Source organism: Sphaeramia orbicularis, chromosome 10, assembly GCF_902148855.1.
Source record: "Sphaeramia orbicularis chromosome 10, fSphaOr1.1, whole genome shotgun sequence".
Taxonomy (NCBI): Eukaryota; Metazoa; Chordata; class Actinopteri; order Kurtiformes; family Apogonidae; genus Sphaeramia; species Sphaeramia orbicularis.
This window is the reverse complement of record NC_043966.1, coordinates 5,589,919-5,608,949: the sequence shown is the minus strand read 5'-3', so window position 1 is coordinate 5,608,949 and position 19,031 is coordinate 5,589,919. Positions and strand designations below refer to the sequence as shown.

General features: G+C 37.9%; 1 protein-coding gene across 1 annotated transcript in view; it reads right to left on the bottom strand.

Moving 5' to 3' along the window:
• Window positions 1-4,710: 4,710 nt before the first annotated feature.
• The window catches only part of nfkb1 (nuclear factor of kappa light polypeptide gene enhancer in B-cells 1), a 40,733-nt gene continuing 26,412 nt past the window's right edge, over window positions 4,711-19,031 (bottom strand). The window contains exons 10-24 of the mRNA XM_030145906.1: window positions 17,960-18,051; window positions 17,718-17,856; window positions 16,187-16,330; window positions 15,968-16,090; window positions 14,748-14,909; window positions 13,896-14,025; window positions 13,310-13,424; window positions 13,027-13,228; window positions 11,975-12,144; window positions 10,978-11,080; window positions 8,703-8,830; window positions 7,763-7,832; window positions 7,487-7,650; window positions 6,566-6,698; window positions 4,711-6,481 (exon numbers count right to left, since the gene is read on the bottom strand). Of these exons, the coding sequence (XP_030001766.1) occupies window positions 6,387-6,481; window positions 6,566-6,698; window positions 7,487-7,650; window positions 7,763-7,832; window positions 8,703-8,830; window positions 10,978-11,080; window positions 11,975-12,144; window positions 13,027-13,228; window positions 13,310-13,424; window positions 13,896-14,025; window positions 14,748-14,909; window positions 15,968-16,090; window positions 16,187-16,330; window positions 17,718-17,856; window positions 17,960-18,051 (1,970 nt within the window). The 3' untranslated portion in view covers window positions 4,711-6,386. The remainder of the gene's footprint in view (window positions 6,482-6,565; window positions 6,699-7,486; window positions 7,651-7,762; window positions 7,833-8,702; window positions 8,831-10,977; window positions 11,081-11,974; window positions 12,145-13,026; window positions 13,229-13,309; window positions 13,425-13,895; window positions 14,026-14,747; window positions 14,910-15,967; window positions 16,091-16,186; window positions 16,331-17,717; window positions 17,857-17,959; window positions 18,052-19,031) is intronic.

Here is a 19,031-nt window from a genome sequence, read left to right as displayed (position 1 = left end):
CTTAAAGATCACAGTGGATCTACAAATACACCAAACATTAAATAACAGGGAGAATATTTTTAAAATTCCACATACTTCTCTTAAGACAGTTCAGATATTCACTTTTTTTTTGGAAAAGACTTATCCGTAAATGTGAACATTTTTGTGTAATTTTAAATTTTTTATACTAAAACAGAGACAAATTTGCAGTTTCCATTATTTATAGTTTATTCTGATAGTATTTTACTGTTCTGATCCACTTTAGAATTAACTGACCTAAAATTATTTTCACATCCTTGATTGTTAATATTTTCAGTGTAATTTTTGTATTTCACAAATTCATCCCATGGGCCGGATTTGGCCCCCGGGCCGCATGTTTGACACCCCTGCTCTACATTTTACTTTTTTAAAGATATTTATAACCTTTTTACTCAAATATTATACTCTGTGTTCTATATTTTCTGTGTGCTGTTTAAATATGATTTCTTTTTTTCTTTGTGCACCTTGTATATTTTATTCCTACTTACGTTCAAAATAAAATTCATCATTCTCATAATCAAAGTTTTCCAGAATTAATACAAACTAATCAATAAGACACATGGAAAAACCAGACAGTATTGAGTCTAAAGGCAGAAGCTAGAGCTAGAGTTTATTAGCCCTGAAACACCATTATTTATTTTTGGAGTGACTACCAAATATATTTCGCTCTAAATGTAAACTTTCCTAAAAGATTTATCCACATTTCTTAGATAATTTTTCTATATTTAATTCACTGATCATGTAAAAAATCATTAATAAATCGTGGACCACATCTTTGGAATAATCTACGTCCTGAACTTCAATCAACATTTTCATCATTATTTAAAAAGCACCTGAAAAGGATTAATTTATGAAAAAAATGTAAGGCTTTACATCACTTGATTTGTATATATTATTATTTTTTTACTTTATTATTTCAGTTATATTGTATTTTTATTCTTTTTTTTTTCTGTGTATTGTTTATTTCCGTGGAGGTATTTATATAAGCCTTTTTTTTTTTGCTTCTATCCTCTCCTGGACAATGGTGTTACTTGCATGAATTTTATTTTTATTTTTCTTGTTTGTGATGACAGTTAAATTAGTCGATGGTTTTGGTTTCCAGTAAATTTTTGGGTCTTTAAAGGTTAAAATTATCTAATTTCTCCAAATACTACAATACCCATGAGCCTCAGCTGCTGCTAGAATGACCACATTTACCTGCACTTTAATATTTAACTATTAATCCATGTTTTAAACCAAATATTCCACTTAGATATGTTTTTAATGCAGTTTTTTTCTGATTCAGACCAGTGGAAAATGCAGGTTTTATTCCAGTTTTGAGGATTCTTTGGACACGTATGCAACACATTCAGAAATTAAACTAATTTGGGAATTTTACTGCAGACTTCGACACATGATGGTCAAATGGAGTACAGACAGACACTGTTCAGAAAGAGACACAGTGGAAACCTTTGAAAACACATTATTTTCATCGACTGTTTCTCTGTGTGGTCGTCTATTTTACTGAATTAGGGGATCGGAGTTTAATGTAAATATAAGTTCCTGCTTTTCAAAGGTGTTCGATGCTGATAATGTGAATTATTTTTGTTGTAGTTAAAGGTAGAATATGTTGCTATAGGATGTTCCCTTTGTGTTAGTGTGTGTTTACCTGTTGTCTACATGGAGGCACCTGCGCCACCTGATGGATGAAAACACCACATGCAAAGGACTCTGGGAAACATGGAGGAAAGAGGTGATCAGGAGTTAAATTACCCAAATACATATACACACAAATTATAAACACAATAGAATGAACTCTGAAAATATGAAACTGAAAACCATGGATGAAAAAAATTAAACCAGTTTATACACAAAACTACATCAAGTGCATTTTACAAACTATTTACACTTCTATGGAATCTGTTTATATTAACTGACAGACTTTTATACATGTATTCAGAGTAACATGTAAATAAGAAAAAGTGTTTAAAAAAATATCTGAATAAAATGTGTATAAATAATAAAAAAAAAGTGAATAAAGAACCAAGTGGTATTAACACATAAAAGCAAGTTATGAAGTAAAAAAAAAAAAGTTACACTAATAAATGAAAATATGTTTGAAGTAAATAAAGTACTGTAAATAAATGAAATAAAAAAAACTAAAACAGCAACGCATCTGTGCTGACCAAATACCAGTATTTAACATTTTTAATAAATTACAAATAAAAAGGTTACAAATATTGAAAACAGTCTGAACTCACCATAAAATGTTGTCCAACCTGACATTCAAAACTGTCCCAGTGGGTTTTATTAGCTCAACCAGTCCCCGCCCCCTCATTATTAAACCAATCAATGACCAGAATAAAAACAAAACAATCGCAGCCAGAAAAAAATTATTAAAAAAACAGTTTATTTAAAAAACAAAACAAAACAATAATACAACCAATTCAGAGCTCATGTTGAACTGTACAGTGCAGGGCGTCGCATAAATATCGTCTGATCTTCACAAGTGCAGGATTTCCCATGATGCTGTTTGTCGACGGACTCACTCTTCAGACGGGCTGAGAGTTTGTGGGCGGAGCTGGACTAGATCCTGAACCTGTTTTTCAGTGGACGACGACACGAGCAGAAACATCTAAGGAACTCCGTCGAAAGCGAACAGGCCTCGACGTTCGGCTTTACAATCATTTCGGGTCGAGTAGCACCTTTTTCTCCTGCAGGAACCTCCACGAGAACACGGACGACCAGAGGAACCCCTAAAGTAGGGGGTCAGACTCAGGTTAGTCCAGGTTCCACAAACAGCCCAATGTGATCCTCAAGTGGGCCGGACCAGTACGAATATAACAAAATAATATATAAATAACATCCAATCCAAACTTTTCTTGATGTTTTACAGTAAAAAAAAAGTAAAATTACATCATGAAAATGTTTTTATCTACAAACTATCCTTTTCAAATTTAGAATAATGTGAAAAACCTGAAGTTTCTTGAGAAAAATAAATGCAATTTTAACAATATTATGTCTCAACTTATTTACAGATCACAGTGGATCTAGAAATGTACAAATATTTACTAACAGGCAGAATATTGGTAAAATTACACTTAATTCTCTTAAAGGAGTGATATTTGTTTTGTTTTTTTTTTAAATGGAATTCTGTATTTTCCAACATTTCCCTGTGGTCTACATAAACTATAAATGCTCTGCTTGGGTCTGAATTCTTCATTAATTCAACTCCACAGCTCCATCTTCAACCCTATTTCTGAGTAATGACACCAGAAAGGTGGTTTGGAGCGCTGGCCCTTTAAATGCACATGAGCCACTTCAGGCCCCGCCCCCTCCAGGTTGTCAGTTGTGCTGCTCTGTCCCGTTCAACCAACAACTGAGCATTTTAGGTAATGGGCTCCAAGTTTGGACATATGTTCAGTATGGACTACAACCGCTGCTGACAAACAATTATGTCGTACTCGGAAATATGCTCGTCAGAAGTCTTGACCTTATATGTGCAAAAGTCGTGATGTAACTAGTTATAAAATGTAACAAATTAAGCAGGAATTAGTACAGGTTGTAGAAATCCACTCAATTTTTGCCCAAATGAATATAAAGATAGCTTTGCAGCACCTGGAGGGTTCAAATTCAAACTTTAACTATTAGTGTCTCCAAATCCACAAATAAATGAACCAAAGACTAATAAAAGTGGGTTTAGAGAAATATGAGCCCTTTAAGATAGTTCAGGTTGTTTGTATTTGTTCAGGTTATTCACATTTTTTATGAAAGGATAGTTTGTAAATGTAAATATTTTCATGTAATTTTACTTTTTCACTCTAAAGCACAAAGAAACATTTGGAGTTCTCATTATTTATCGGTTATAATTGTAGTATATTACCGGTCTGACGCACTTCAGATCTTATCGGTCTACATGTGGCTCCTAAACTAAAATGATTCTGACACCATTGCTTGTTTATAGCTTCACTGTATTTTTTCACTTTGCAAATTAAACGAACTGAATGCTGGTTTCTGTACCTCGGTTACCGTCTTCACATCCTCTGTTCAGACTGATCTTATTGGTCGGCGTTGGGCGGACGAACCCTGAGGGGACCTTTAAGCGTAACGACGGCTTCTACAGTGTTTGATGTAAACAATCCTGCTGATTCTCCGATTCTGGATTCTCTTTTTGACGGATGTTGCATCAAAACCACAATCAAATTAAAGATCATCATTGGAATTTTGATAGGAACTGAAAAACTGTTATTAAATAACCATGAGTGATAGGATCGACAGGTCCTAAAACACCATGACGTGGACGACCAAGAGTCTTCACACATCCTTTAGACAAAAAAAAAAAAAAAATAGAATTTTTGATCATTACTGCAGTATAAATCTTTTGTCTAAGTCATTTACACTGAAACAGTTTACATTAAAGAGTCTGCTTTTCAGATATGCTTCATATAGAGTTGAAACCTGATCCACTTTTGGTTGTACTCGGAACCTCTAATCAGTTTTCGTAACTTAACGAACACCACCATCAACTGCTCTCTTATGCACTTCTCGTAGCAAAACACCTTGTTTTGTTGTTCTGGAAAAAATCAGGAGTTCCTTCAGTTAAATTATGGCTGGAAGAAACGGATAAACTCTCACCTGGAGAGAATCTGGTTCTCATCATTGAATAAACTACATCAGTTTAATGAGATTTGGAATCCCCTTCAACAATGTATTGATAACTCAACCTGAATACAATTAGAATTCATGTGGCCTCCCTTCATAAGTCCTGGGATGGGGGGGTGGGGATGGGGGGTGGATGAGGGTTGTTAAAATGTGTTATGTTTGCTTTCCGCTGTTGTACTTTTAGTTTGTTCACTCACTTTTAGTGTGTTTATTTTTCAACATGCGGACAAACTGTAATAATGGATGTTTTTGTGACTAACTCTTGAATAAAAAGATTGTCAAAAAAATAAAAAACAAGAGTCTGGTTTAGAGCAGCTCTAACTGTAAAATGTAAGTGAGGTAACTTTGTTATGATATGGCACTATATAAATAAAATTTAATTGATTGAAACATTTTTAAAAATGGTTAAATGTTTTGTTGTTTCACTCCTGTACCTACTGATGTTCCAATTTCATTAAAAACATCTGTGACTGTTCAGCCACTAAACGCCTGAACTGTTCTGGCCATAAAGAGGAGATTAAAACCACTAATAAGTGTGTTTATGTTATTTTCATCTTAAATAAAAACCAACATCACAATTATCTTCTGAAATTTTCTTCATGAATCAATACAAATGTAAACTAAATGTATAGATTTTTTTCTTCTACGTTGTTTTGTTTCTTTCTTTTACTCTTAAGAGTGACATAACCCTCTGATTTCTTCAACTTTTTCTTTTCAGGATTAGAAAATAATATCAATTATGATAAGGATCAGGATGTTTTTTCAATATATTTTTAACAGCTTTAAAATATTTGATCCAAGTCCATGTATTACATAAACTCATTTAACTGAGCAGCCCATTTCATCTGCAGTAGAAGCAAAACAATCAAGTAAATATGACCAAACCAGAAAGTCAACGAAATCAGGGAGACCAGGCTGGTGTTCTGACATGCCCCCATGTGACGTGAAGTTGCCATGACAACAGAACTAAACCCGGTATAAGTCCTGAGACGATGCTCTGGAATGGAGGGTTCAGTCTTTAAACAGGATTCACTGACAGTAACCGAAGTACAGAACCAGGCTGATCCTTTAAACGCTCACCCAAACCACCAGACGTCCACTTTAGGATGAACCTCTTTAAAGTGACGACGTCATTTAATCGTTCATGATTTTGCGTCATCACATTATTTAGGTCCGCCTTCCTAAACTGTCCTCGTGTTCTTTTTCAAGACAGCCAGCATTAATAGTCATCAGATGATTTGTTTTCCACCATTTGACCATAACTTTGTGCTTTTTCAGACGCAGGTAGAGCTGCTCTAAAGAACTACACTGATGCGTTCACTGACCACAGGAGACGGGAGGATTCATGGTAAGTATTTGAGAATGATGCCTTCAAAGTCGGCGAGTCGCAGTTTCGTTGGAGCTACTTTTCTGAACTGTCAGAGTGTAGTGTGGGCTGAAGACGTCACACCAAACAGTTTGGCTTTTGTCAGATAGAAAATTAAATCTTTCCTCTCTCTGTTTCTTTGGTTTCTTTTCAAACATTACAAACACTTTTTGTTTCCTGCTAAAAAAAAAATAAAGTCTGTCACATTTTGTTAAAAACAATTTAAAAGTTCATGATGAGAAACATTCAGTCCTGAAAAGCGTCTCACGGGAGGAGCGCCGTCGCCCCTGGAGGACGGGGTCTGCTCAGGCTGGAGTGATGGATGGACGATGACGGATGGAGAGGGGGACCAATCAGAGGGCTACGCTGTGGAGAGCTCCACCCCGCTGTCACACACACCACTGTCAATCCGAACGTCCACCTTCAGGTCCTGAACCTGAGCGCACAAGGCCTCGCCTGTTGAAAGAAAACGCAGCTGAAAGCCTCGTGTTGTCATGGCAACCGCTGCCTAAGAGGTTATAAACACGTACAGACACGTACCAGCCGTCACGTTCTTTGTCTGCGTTTCTACGGCGTCGGACTGATGCAGCGCCTCCACCAGGACACTCAGGGCTTTGCAGTCTCCGACCGATCGGAGTCCTGCCAGCAGATCCCGGACTGTTCCGCCTGAAACCTGAAGGACGACACAGTGGATGCGATCAGACGCAAGATGGACAGATGGACGGACGGATGGACAGGCAGCTACAGGGTAACAGTGGCATGGAATACATTGCGACAATTTTTCCAATTTGCTGCAGCTAACGACTGGAACACTCTACGAAACCCCCTCAAACTCACTGTCCTCACATCTCTCACTGTCTTTAAGCAAAACCTGCAACAAATTTTAGTTGACTGTTGCACCTGTTGAGTACTGGTCTCTCACACGTCTCACTGTTATTGGTGTAATGGACTTATTTATGAACTGTTTGTTTCTGTAATTGTTTAACCTTGTTTTTACCTTTAGCCCCACCCCCCACCCCTCAAGGAGCCATTGCTCTTTGATCAGGCTGCATTTGTAAATAAGAATCTGTTCTGAACTGCTTGCCTGGGTAAAGAAAGGTTAAATTAAAAAAAATAATAATAATAATTTCAGAAATTCAAGCAGTTGGTTTTTGTAAAAGGTTAAGAATTTTCATATTTACCCAAGAATAACTGTCTGAACTATTGCACATCCTACAGTGATGTCATCTAGATGGTCTGTTCTTTTTTGTTTGTTGTGGAGCTGTGTTTGTTTTTTTTTTTGGGTTTTATTTAATTTATTTATTCTTTTTTCGTTGTTGCTGTTGTTAGTACTATTACTGTTATTGTAATTGTTTTGCGGTACGTGCTTGTGAACGCAACATCTGCAGCAAAGGTGTGATTGTATCCGGGTACAGCGTGGATCTGGACACCCAGTCTGAAAACGCCCTAAGTTGATGGTACCTCGTAGCTGTCCAGCAGTGTCTTGGCAGGGGAGGGGCTCAGTCTGAAGGCGCTGTTCAGGATCCCCAGGCCCAAACTGTGAGCCAGACTCTCCCAGCGTCCTTCACTCTCCAGAGCGCCACACAACGCCTTCTTCACCTCCGCGTCCAGGCTCGACAGGTCACCTTCAGACAAAAACACACATCAATACACAATGATACAAACATCAGAGGTTCACATTTACAGTCGAAAGGCTTCATGGTTGAAACATGGCTTTAAACGAGTTTTGAGGCTCACCTTGAGGAGGAACGAAGGCTTTGTGAGGATCTTTTGGTTCATATTCTTTACCGTTCAGGAGCTCCAACACCTGGAAACCAGAAGCACCAGAGGGTTTATTAAAATTCCTTGAAACTCCACACAAACATCACAACATCACATCCAGCTTTGAGGAAAATTAACTTCATTTTAAGCTTTAAAGGTGTGATATTTTGCTTTTTTAAATGGAATTTTGCATTTTCCAACATTTCCCAGTGGTCTACATAAACTGTAAATGCTCTGCTAGGGTCTGAATTCTTCATAAATTCAACTCCACAGGTCCATCTTCAACCCTATTTCTGAGTAATGACACCAGAAAGGTGGTTTGGAGCGCTGGCCCTTTAAATGCATGAGCCACTTCAGGCCCCGCCCCCCTCCCAGGTTGTTGACCATGCTTTCCGTCCCATTCAGCCACTTGTGTTTGTTAATACAACCAACAACTGAACCTTTTAGATAATCGGCTTGAAGTTTGGACATATTTTCAGTTTGGACTACGACCGCTGCTGCTGATAGACAATTATGTTGCACTCAGAAAAATACTCGTCGAAAGTCTTGACCTTATATGTGCAAATGTCATGATGTAACTACTTATAAAACTTAACAAATTAAGCAGGAATTGAAACAGATTGTAGAAACTTGATTTTTGCACTTGATTTTTGCCAAAATAAATATAAAGATAGCTTTGCAGCACCTGGAGGGCTCAAATTCAAACTTTTTGAACTATTAGGGCCCAAATACACAAATAAATATCCTAATAATGGACTAATAAAAGTAGGTTTAGATAAATATGAGCCCTTTAAGACAAAACTGAGACTGAGAACAGACCTACTCACCTCCTCGTTCATAGAATCTGCTGTCCGTATCTAAAGCCGACATGAGGCTCTGGTTCAGTAAAGTTCATGTAGATCTGTACTGTTTTTACCTGTGAGGTGGTGGCCATGTTGAGCGGAGTCATTCCTGGGACATAGCCTTCATCCTCCTCCTCTTCATCACAGGACTCCTCCTCTCTGAAGAACAGGGGCTCAAAGTTTTCCTTATGGGGGTCTGCTCCTGAAAAACACAGACAGACAAAAGGTGATGAGTTTATTTAGTAACTGATCGGTCAAACGATCACTTGTGTTATTTTTGGAGTTGTAGACACTTGTGTTACAGTGTTTGGAGTCTCATGCTGCCTTCATGGTCTCTATATTCTACGTAATCACCATGTCCTCACTATGGTCATAAACAGGACTGTGGTGCACGTATAAACACAATCACTTTCTAGTAGTGTAGATAGATAAAAATGTAGAAAGGTTTTACTGTGACTTTCTGGTCCTTTTAAGGTCGCTACAAAGGTAGAGATTAGGTCCTGTACATTTGTGACATGCTAAAGCTCTTTCTATGAAGCACGCTGAGTCCCGGTAAGCTTCACGTCGTTTAATGCGAACACACAGCTACTACAATGGCTTCTGATTACACACATACATATGATGGAATAGATGCACTGTTTGTGAATGTGTAAAAGAAATTAAACTGAACAAAAGGCCGTCAACAAAAATTATGGCTACCTAAACTCGCCTCTCTCCACTCCGTGCAGGTGATTCAGCTACCTATATAACCTATGGGTGTCGTCCCAGTGCCCATGTGACCCAAACCCTGCACATCACCATGGCAACCAGACCAAGTAAATCAAAAAACAAATAATCCACCAGTGACACGATATACGGTTCCTACAGGTTTGGTCTCCAGTACACCCGGTGGCTTCATCTGTGTTACCATGGTAACACTACATGACTCTTATAGCAGTATACACATTCTATAAATGAATGCAACCAGAAGAACGTCAGTTAAAAGCTCAATAAAACCATTTTTTGGAAAACACAACACAACTCAAACAACAAGCACTTGAATGGTCAAATATCTAGACCAAGCTAACAGTCTGAGACCAGCACATGTCATGAATAATTTAATAAAACAACAGAGCAGTGAGAACTCTGCAGCGCTAAGCTAACACTAAGCAGATCCAACAATTCAAGTGTTATTTCGCTACTGATCAAACTCTGAATGACGCAAAGTAGAGCAAAAATAAAAGTCACATTATGACATTTTTAGTATTTATTTATGTAGTTACAGGACAGTGTGTATTGGCATTAGTTGCAAAGAACAAGATGCATGTACCAGATTTAGCAGAGAAGCTAATTTCCCTCTGTTGTCCTGGACAAACGACTCACATAATAAAGCATCACATGGATTACGAAGTACTGATATACTAGAAGAAAACAGTTAGACAATGACAGATACGGGAAAGCATGCTGAGGCTGAATGGTTACAGCCAAATACATAAAAGGGGCTTACATTCTAAAAGTACAAAAACATTTCCTAGAATAAGAATAAGATATGAACGAAAGAAGAAAAAGAGAGAAGAAAAAAAGAAGAAGAAATAAATAAATAAATAGGCTAATCGAACAATAGGAAACATGGAAAGAAGTGCAAGAGTAAGAACTATTGAGCTAAAAACATCCGTAGAATTCATGTCATCATCTGACATGATTATGACATTTTGTCTTAACGTGGCTGTTTTCAGATCATAATTTGGTTTTACATAAATAAAGCTTCCAGTGATCCAGTGAATTTGTGTTACATTGAAATGATTCCAACTGGAAACAAATGGTCCAGGGTTAAACATGTGGAGACTCAGGCCTTAACTTCAAACTCTGTTTTATAAGTAGAATTGGTTCCATTTTAGTACAAATTCTTGTCTTTATTGGTTCAAAACCAGCTCTGTTAAAACTGCACTGTGCTGTTAATGCAAGCTCAACACTTCCTGTAGCCTTCCAAATAAAAGCCCTCTATTGAAACCATTCATTTCTTAACAAGGCTTTTTTAAAGATACTAAATGAACTTGCAGCTGAAGTTGAATCCTTTAACATAAACTAGAGAAAAGTGTTATAGTGATGTATTTGTCAAATCAAGTAGTAGAGTTTATTTTGCTTGATACCGATGTATACATTATATGACACACCAGGAGTTTTTCTGTATCATTTTTTCTCTTCCCTGTATCCACAGTTTTTATGAGTCCATGTTGCCTTCAGCTATTATCAGAGATGTAGTTTAATAGTACCTAGTTTACCAATTTTATATAACTTCTCAAGCCTGAAATCTAAGCGTACTAAAACACCTTTGATTATCAGACTTGCTGACCTCAGGTGTGCGTTTACCTGCAGCCATGAGCAGAGCTGTCAGTTTGGCCGAGCCCCGTCCTGCAGCGATGTGGAGGGGGGTGGAGCCATTAAAGGTGCAGCAGTCCACCTTGGCGCTACCCTGACGACAGAAAACAGGCATATATCACCACATCATTGGATTATACGCTCAGATATTTGGTTTATGAGTAACAGAACTACTCGATCAACAGCACACGACAAGTGCAGGATTCCGAGGCACAAAACAGCATTTGTAAATTCAGCATTCTCATGTGTGGCCATGCGACAGCGGAACACATTACCAACAGAACTATTAACAATTGCAAACTATCACATTCTCCCGCATGGTGAAAAAACAGCTGCTCTCAAACCAAACCTGTAGCCATAATGTAATGTATCGTAAACATGCTTAGAGTGTGTGCGACGGTCTGCATTGGGACGAATGACAGTGAATGGTTGGATACGAAAGAATATTTTATACAGATGGAGTTATAGAAATGCATTTTTTTTTTTACTGTTTTTTAATATTTTAGTTTTTATTAATGTCTGGTTTTTTTTATAATATCAGCCTGCCCAGGGACTACACGTGGAAATTAGCACTGGAGCTACAACCTGGTACACTACATCTGTCCTTTTTAAGGTTAATGTATATTGTGCATTGTCCCTGTCTAAATAAATAAATAAAAACAGATTAGGGATAAATCCAGGAGAAGCTTCAGACCCTACACATTTTGTACTCTGGTTTCCAGTGACTGTGGTTTTTGACTTTTATCCCAGACCTTTCACCTGAGTCCACCTCCATCGACCATGTTCCATACAATGACTGACTGTATTATCATTTAGTTTATTACATTCATTCTCCAACACAGCTTTATGTAAATATTTTTTCTGCTCTACTGTGTGTATGTTTCTGGCCTGTGGTGATTATCGGCCTCTATAATTACCCCCCAGGGGATATATAAACTTCCTTATGATGCTGGCCCCAGTTTACCCAGTTGAACCGGTCGTTGTGTACCTCCAGCAGCAGACAGCCGGCCAGGGACACGTTGTCGGCCTCGGTGGCGAGGTGGAGGGCGGTCCGACCACAGCTGCGCTCCTGAGCCTCCACGTCGGCCCCGCATTCCAACAGCTCCCTGACAGATGACAGCCGATTGGACAGGATGGCCAAGTGGATGGGACACAGACCTGGTAACCGCGGCAACAGATGGACAAGGACTCATCATGCCAGTTCTACCTTATGTAATCAAACATGGTGCATACTGTGTGTATTAGGGATGTTGACTCAGGCCAATGTGATGCATATCTAAATACGCTGAAGTTACTGCCAGTATCATATGTTATGATTCACCATTTTACAGCACAGTTTTCAACACTGTTTGATTTTAACTGATTCTATGCGATATGATGCAAAAGAACAAGATGTCATGTAACTCCAGATGATACACGTGTTTCCTCCTAAGCCAACAGCAAACCATTAATAGGCCAAAGATGTTTTTTTTCTTCCAAATCACAGTAATGATGTTAAATAAATCAGACAATTTGAAACAGACTGATAAATCAGTTTAAGTTAATCTGCACAAAATTTTATGTATAGTTTGGGAGAAGTCGGCTCCATCAGTGACAGATGACTAATATCAGGTTTCTCAACTGGATGTACTGACATTAAGGGAGGTAAAAAAAACCAAAACAAAACAAAACTGAAAATTGCAACAACACTTCCTATAGTTTTAACAGCTTGTTTGGTGTCCTGTTTCAGATTTACAGATTAATTGGTTTTGGCATTCAGTACTTTGACTTAGATGTTTAGTTCACTCATGATATTTGAAGCAAAAGAGTTCATTCCTAACATACAAGGATATTATGATATTAGTGTTTTCCTCTAATCAGTAGCCTTTAAAAATCCTCAATCATTATTATCCTCTATCATATCATATCATATCTTGAGTGGTCCAGAGATAAAATCCTGGGTGCCCTTTGACTGAGATTCATTAAGAGAGACAGAGACCCTTAGACCATGGTCTTCGTTCAGATCTCCACAGCTCCAGACTGTCTGTCCTGTGTCTGTACCTGCTGTGTTGGTTTGCTCCAACAGACCCTTCAGCTCTTTGTGTTTCAGTAAAAACTGGACCATTCCTCCTCCCTCCTGCTGCGATGCCAGGTGCAGTGCTGTGTTGCCATGACGATCTGTCAGAGTTGGGTCGGCGCCGGCCAATAGCAGCGCCTCCACCGCCTCCCTCTGCTGTGTGATCACAGCCAGGTGCAAAGGAGTCTGGGAAACATGGATGGAAGAATACAGGTGAGGAGATCATTCAGATGATTCATATAAAGATGAATGTGAGCGTTCGTTTACCTGGTACAGGTGGTTCCTCATGTTAAGAACCTCCTCTCCAGGTAGAAGAGATACTATCTGAGTGAGGCTCCTCAGCGCCGCCTGCTGGTTGTGGAGAACCGCCAGGTGGAGTCCACTGAGGAGGAAGAGGGATGAAACAAGATGCAAAGGTCAGACTACTTACATGAGCAGGAAAAAAAACTATCTGGACTTATCTGTAATGATGTATCTGAAGTATATTTTAACATTAAGAAAATCAAATAATATATTTATAACTGTCATCAATTCCTGCTTTCTATTTTAAAAATACTGTATTCATAAAATTATTACAGCGCCATCTAAAAACAGTCTTAAAAACAATCTTTTAAAACCTGAAAGTTTTCTGAAAAACTTGACAGAACAGTGTTCACTAAAATATTTATTTCTCAGTGTCAAGTCTCAAAGGTAAAAACACACAAACACATTCGGACTTGAAGGTAAAATGTGTTTTAACCTTTAAAATCTAATACAAACCCATTACATCTGGTTTAAAAACAGTACAAACACAGAAATGCTACTCTTGGTCTTAAAGTAGAATGTGTGTGTGTGTGTGTGTGTGCAGACTGACGTGTCTCCGTCCTCATCCTGAGCCGTCATCAGGGGTCGCTGTGGAGCCAACAGGTACGCAGAGTCTCCAGTAACAGAATATTGAAACAGAGCTTCCATCTGTTGACTAGTGACCTGAAGCAGCTGCTCATCTGCAAAAACATAAATAAAAACACACAAAGGTAACATCATTACAAGAGGATTTAACATTTGTGTAAAGTTTTACTGGCCTTTGCACAATGTAGTATATTTCTATTACCAATGTATTTTTCATTACCTCTTTAGAATAAAGCTATTCAATTAGCATTAAGTAATGTGGAAAGACGCACTTCCTAACATTAATTACCAGTAGTTAATAGTATTAAACATGACTGTCTACTAAACATTCAGCTGTGTTTATGTTAACTACTAATGAGTGGGCAAATGGGGAAAAACCCACCCCACGTGTAATTCCGATTCATAGATATCGGGAATTTCTCACCATACCAAATACCAAGATATCTGCTGAGGTAAATAAAAACTCATTATCACTAATAAACCTGAGTGTTAGACATGTTAGAATATGACACCACTGACAGATGACCAAATGAAACAGACCTGAAGGGAACAAAATCAACAACTGGAACATGGGCCTGGTCTGTTTTGATATTTGAAAGTTGAAATGTCACATTGTGTTTAAATCACAAATTAACACAATAAGTGGATTTAAATGGTTCATAACTGGATCCAAAACCATATTTGGTTGTTTAATCAATCATCAAAATGATTCAATCTATTTGCTAATCTGTTAATCAACAACTCGATTTAATAAAGATCCATCTGAGTAGGCTGTTTATAAATGGTGTGTGTTTTTGTTGGTGTTGTCGTTGTGTACCTCTGTGCGCCTCAGGCTCCACACTGACCCCCCCGTCCTCAGTCGTCTCCCCTGGGTTCAGGCCCTCTGGCTGGGCTACGGGTCTCTTGATGACCCCTGACCCGGCATCATCATCTGGATCGCTGTCATCACCGCTGTCGCCTGCCGTGTCACCTTGAGATGCTGCAACGCAACAACAACAACAACAACAAGATCAACAACATTTCAGACAACTGGCATAACTACTTTCTGTAACTTTTCATCCCATTCACTTCAATGAAGTTTAAAATATTGAATCAAATATCGTGAAATATCATGGTGAGGGGTTCATGAGGCCATATATGGTTTAATTTAGGATTTTTTTTTTTAAATTAACCAGCTTTACTTTAGAATTCTAGAATAAATGTAAACATACTTAGTTCCTGAATGTAGAAAAATACTCTTTAATTTAGTTTTATTTACTATATCAAGTCAAATCACACTCCATATGGCATTTTTCATCATTTGGGCGATACTTTGTGTTCTTCCACACCAATGGAGGCAGAAAATAATCAAGAACGCAAAAAGACATGGAGGAGAGAAACTCCGAACAGGACAAGAACGACAACCTGTCAAACCAAAATGAAGAGATAAAACAGAAAAGAGGGGATGGGTTTTGTCATATGGACCAGGTTTAAGGCTTAAAAAATGAGACTAATTAAAAATACATCAGAGAGGGGATGAACACCTCGCACAACGGATATCTGTAATCAATGTTCGATGAATCCAACTGAACACAAACTCCTCTCGAATGCAGTTCATTTATATATTTCATTAGAATACTTTACTTTTGTCAAATACAAACTAATACTGTCCAAAATATTCACATATGTCTTTCTTTTATGTTTGCATCGGGGAGCTTTTTGTAGATCGAGAAAGCATTTTAGCTTGTTTTTTTCTTGTATTCTTTGTACATGTGAAAATAAATCCTGATTATTGTTCAAATGGTTCAATTTTCCATTTTAACAAAAAGAAAATAACATGCAACTGGTACATATTATACTAATCTTACACCCCCCCCCAATCATCTCCATTTTTACACCCTCCAAGCTGTATTTCAACATAAACTAGAAGTTGTCTGTGAACATAACATCATTTAAAGAATGAACAAATGACTCCAGACATTTTTCGATACTCGATAGCATCTCTGCAGTTTTGGTCACGTACCCAATGTGTTTGCAAGAGTTGCTTTTTTTGCTCACCGTGTTTGATGCCGCCTCCTCCTCCCAGACCAGCTGAGTATCCTGTGGGGAAACCACCAGCACCACCACCACCTCCTCCTCCTGCTGCTCCGTAGTTATAGTTTGTAAAGCCCTGGAAATACCCTGTAGGGAAAATAAAACACCCAGTCTCCACCTAAGTACTCATATGACTCTAATCAACTGAAAATCGGCGGAAATCAGGAGGGCGAGGTGAAATACCTCCTCCTCCTCCTGCAGAGCCGGGTCCTCCTCCTGCAGCCGGACCTCCTCCTCCTCGGTACAGACCTCCCCCTCCTCCATGACCGCTGAAGTCCTGGAAATTCGGCAGTGTCTTCTGCCTCTTCCTCTGCACCTCCTCCTTATCTGCACACACGAACATCACAAAAATATCACCACGCTGATGAGGGGAAATATAGATAATCACTAATACGACACTTATATGAAGACATTTGCCGTATTTTTTTGTGCCTATGTGTTTGCGTTTTTCAACAAATAGATAATTTTTACAAATAAACAATCCTCTGCTCCCCTTTTTTAAGATCAGAGTTGGATACTGAACATCCTATATCGTTTGGCTCAAAGCAAAATTTCCCAGTCATATTCTTTTTTTCGATCACTGTATTTTTATTAAGTCTTTGTATAAATCCACTATAATGACAAAATATAGAACATTATCTGAATAAGTGAATATCTAGTTATAACATAGAAGTACCCATAAAAGAAGATATTATTGTAATTAATTAATTATCACGATAAGATGACACAATCACATGTATTGATCATTGTATTTGTAATAAATATTTAAAGTGCATACAAATATCATAGTTTGTATTAAAAACAATTGATTATGCAAATCTGATTGTGTGTGAGTTGACCAAAAAAGTGTATGTGAATGGTTTGTATGGATGTTTTGTGTTATTGTAAAAATATACTGAAAAAAGTGTGTTAACAAAGCAAAGGAAGCAGGTTTAATTTAATTATCAGTTTGTAAAAAGGGGTGAGAGTAAGTTGTACTTCTTTCCACTCCTTTTTGAGCACCAAAAAATTGTGTTTGACCATGTTGTATGGTTCTTTATTATCTGATGATTGTATGTGCTTGAAGTAAAACCACACTACTACTACCACTACTACTACTACCACTACTTTCAAACATACAAAAAAAGTAAGACAAGACTGAGACATATAGGAGAGGTTTAAGATGTCACAAAGAAAAAACAAAACAAACAAAAATAAATAAATAAAGAGTTCCACTATGTAATTACCCAATCACTTTGTAGACAGCACACATTATCAAGAGTCAAGGTGCATTGTCAGCTATTCTACATAAGAAATAAAAGGATGCTACACCACATTAGCTCAATCATATTCTAAGGTTTTCAGAAAGAAAAAAAAAAGTTTTCCAGCAAACACATAAGAACTCTTTTGTTTATACTGTAGTAGTAAGTTTGACCACATGTGCGAATAATTTTGCAAAAAATACCAACAAAGACTGAGTAATAAACAGATAAAAGTGACAGAGAATATGCCATGACTTAGCCAATTATGCCATGAGACTAACGATCTGTAAAACCAGACCCTCTATCACTAAAATTAATAATCAAAACTTTGAGATTTCTTATCTGTAGATCAGTTGATGACTCGTGAGTCTGACCAGTCCATACTGTTAATTCTTAACAGATGGTTAACCTGAGAGTCAATATTCAGGGCCTTCAACACCTCATTGTCTGTATGTGGGCGGACTCAGACCTACCTATGATCTGTGGGTGGTAGGTGAATGGTTTGGGTTCGCTCGTCTCGTTGTCGGACTTCCTCTTCAGCTGGACGAACACAGACGTCGGTTTCTGCAGGTTCTGGTCTCGGTACTTCGGGGTCTTAAAGACGATGGCAAACTGCCCGCACAGATCACCATGGTAACGAGATGAGTGACATGACTGACAGCTGGGATGGTGTGAGAATCAATCACACATACGGCACAATGTTTCTACAGCTCACCTGTCTGTGGACGTCGGTCGGAGAGAAATCCCCCAGAGCCTCCCAGGTCAAACCGGCATCGTCCTCCTCATAGAATCGCACCTGGATGTCATCTGTTAAAAAAAACAGAAAAAAGACAAAGCACAGGTTTAGTATGAGGTGTGGGTGAATTTTGGATTTTGATTGGTAGCATTCTACAGTCTATCACTGACATATAACAGGCTGAATTTTCTGAAAATTTGTTTTATTTTTTAACATACAGTATTGTGCAAAAGTCTTATCCCACCTTTATCATTGTTCCACACAGTGTCCCAAAAATTTTGACATCATTTCATCACCTAATAATTTGTTCAAAATTAGTTTGCTCTTTTTGTTCAAAAAAGTGTATTCACTTTTATTGTTCTGCTTTCAGGAATAGACATGCCGTTTACTGCAACAGAAAAGGCATTCTGTGTATTGAAGTACGCCAAACTCAGTCAAATGTGAATGTGCACTGTCAATTTGTTAGAAAGTTTCATAAACACGTGCCAACAGGAAAGCAGATTTGGACGTGGCATAAGAAGTTTCAAGAGGAAGGCTGTTTGTGTCGGAAAAAAGGATCTGGGTTATGGTTACATTGAACATTTGGAATAACTTTGGAACATTATAAAATTACCATCCCCCAGAATTTTTTCGTTTGAAATTTGTAGAACAAAACAGTTTATGTCCACAATAAATCCTATTAAGTATCATTTCTCCTGACCATGTTGTCACTCCAATATGGGCATCTCAGATGATGTCAGTTTTTTTGGGACACCCTGTATTTTCAGGGTTAAAATGAGCATACATGTTTATTTTTTTATTCTCCTTTCTTCAGATACAACAAGGAAATAAAGGAAATATGTGTACATTCTTAAAAGACAAATAAAAACTGAACTAAATGTCCTGTAAAGGTTAAAGTCACTACTTAGTGGGACCTTTGACCCCTTGACCAGAAGTAGAACAAACAATTAGAAACATCTGACATGTTGAATGAAACCTGGAAAGTAATGCCGCAAATCTCATTTTGTCTGAACAAAAGTGTTAAAGAAGTACAAAGGGAGGTCACACTAAA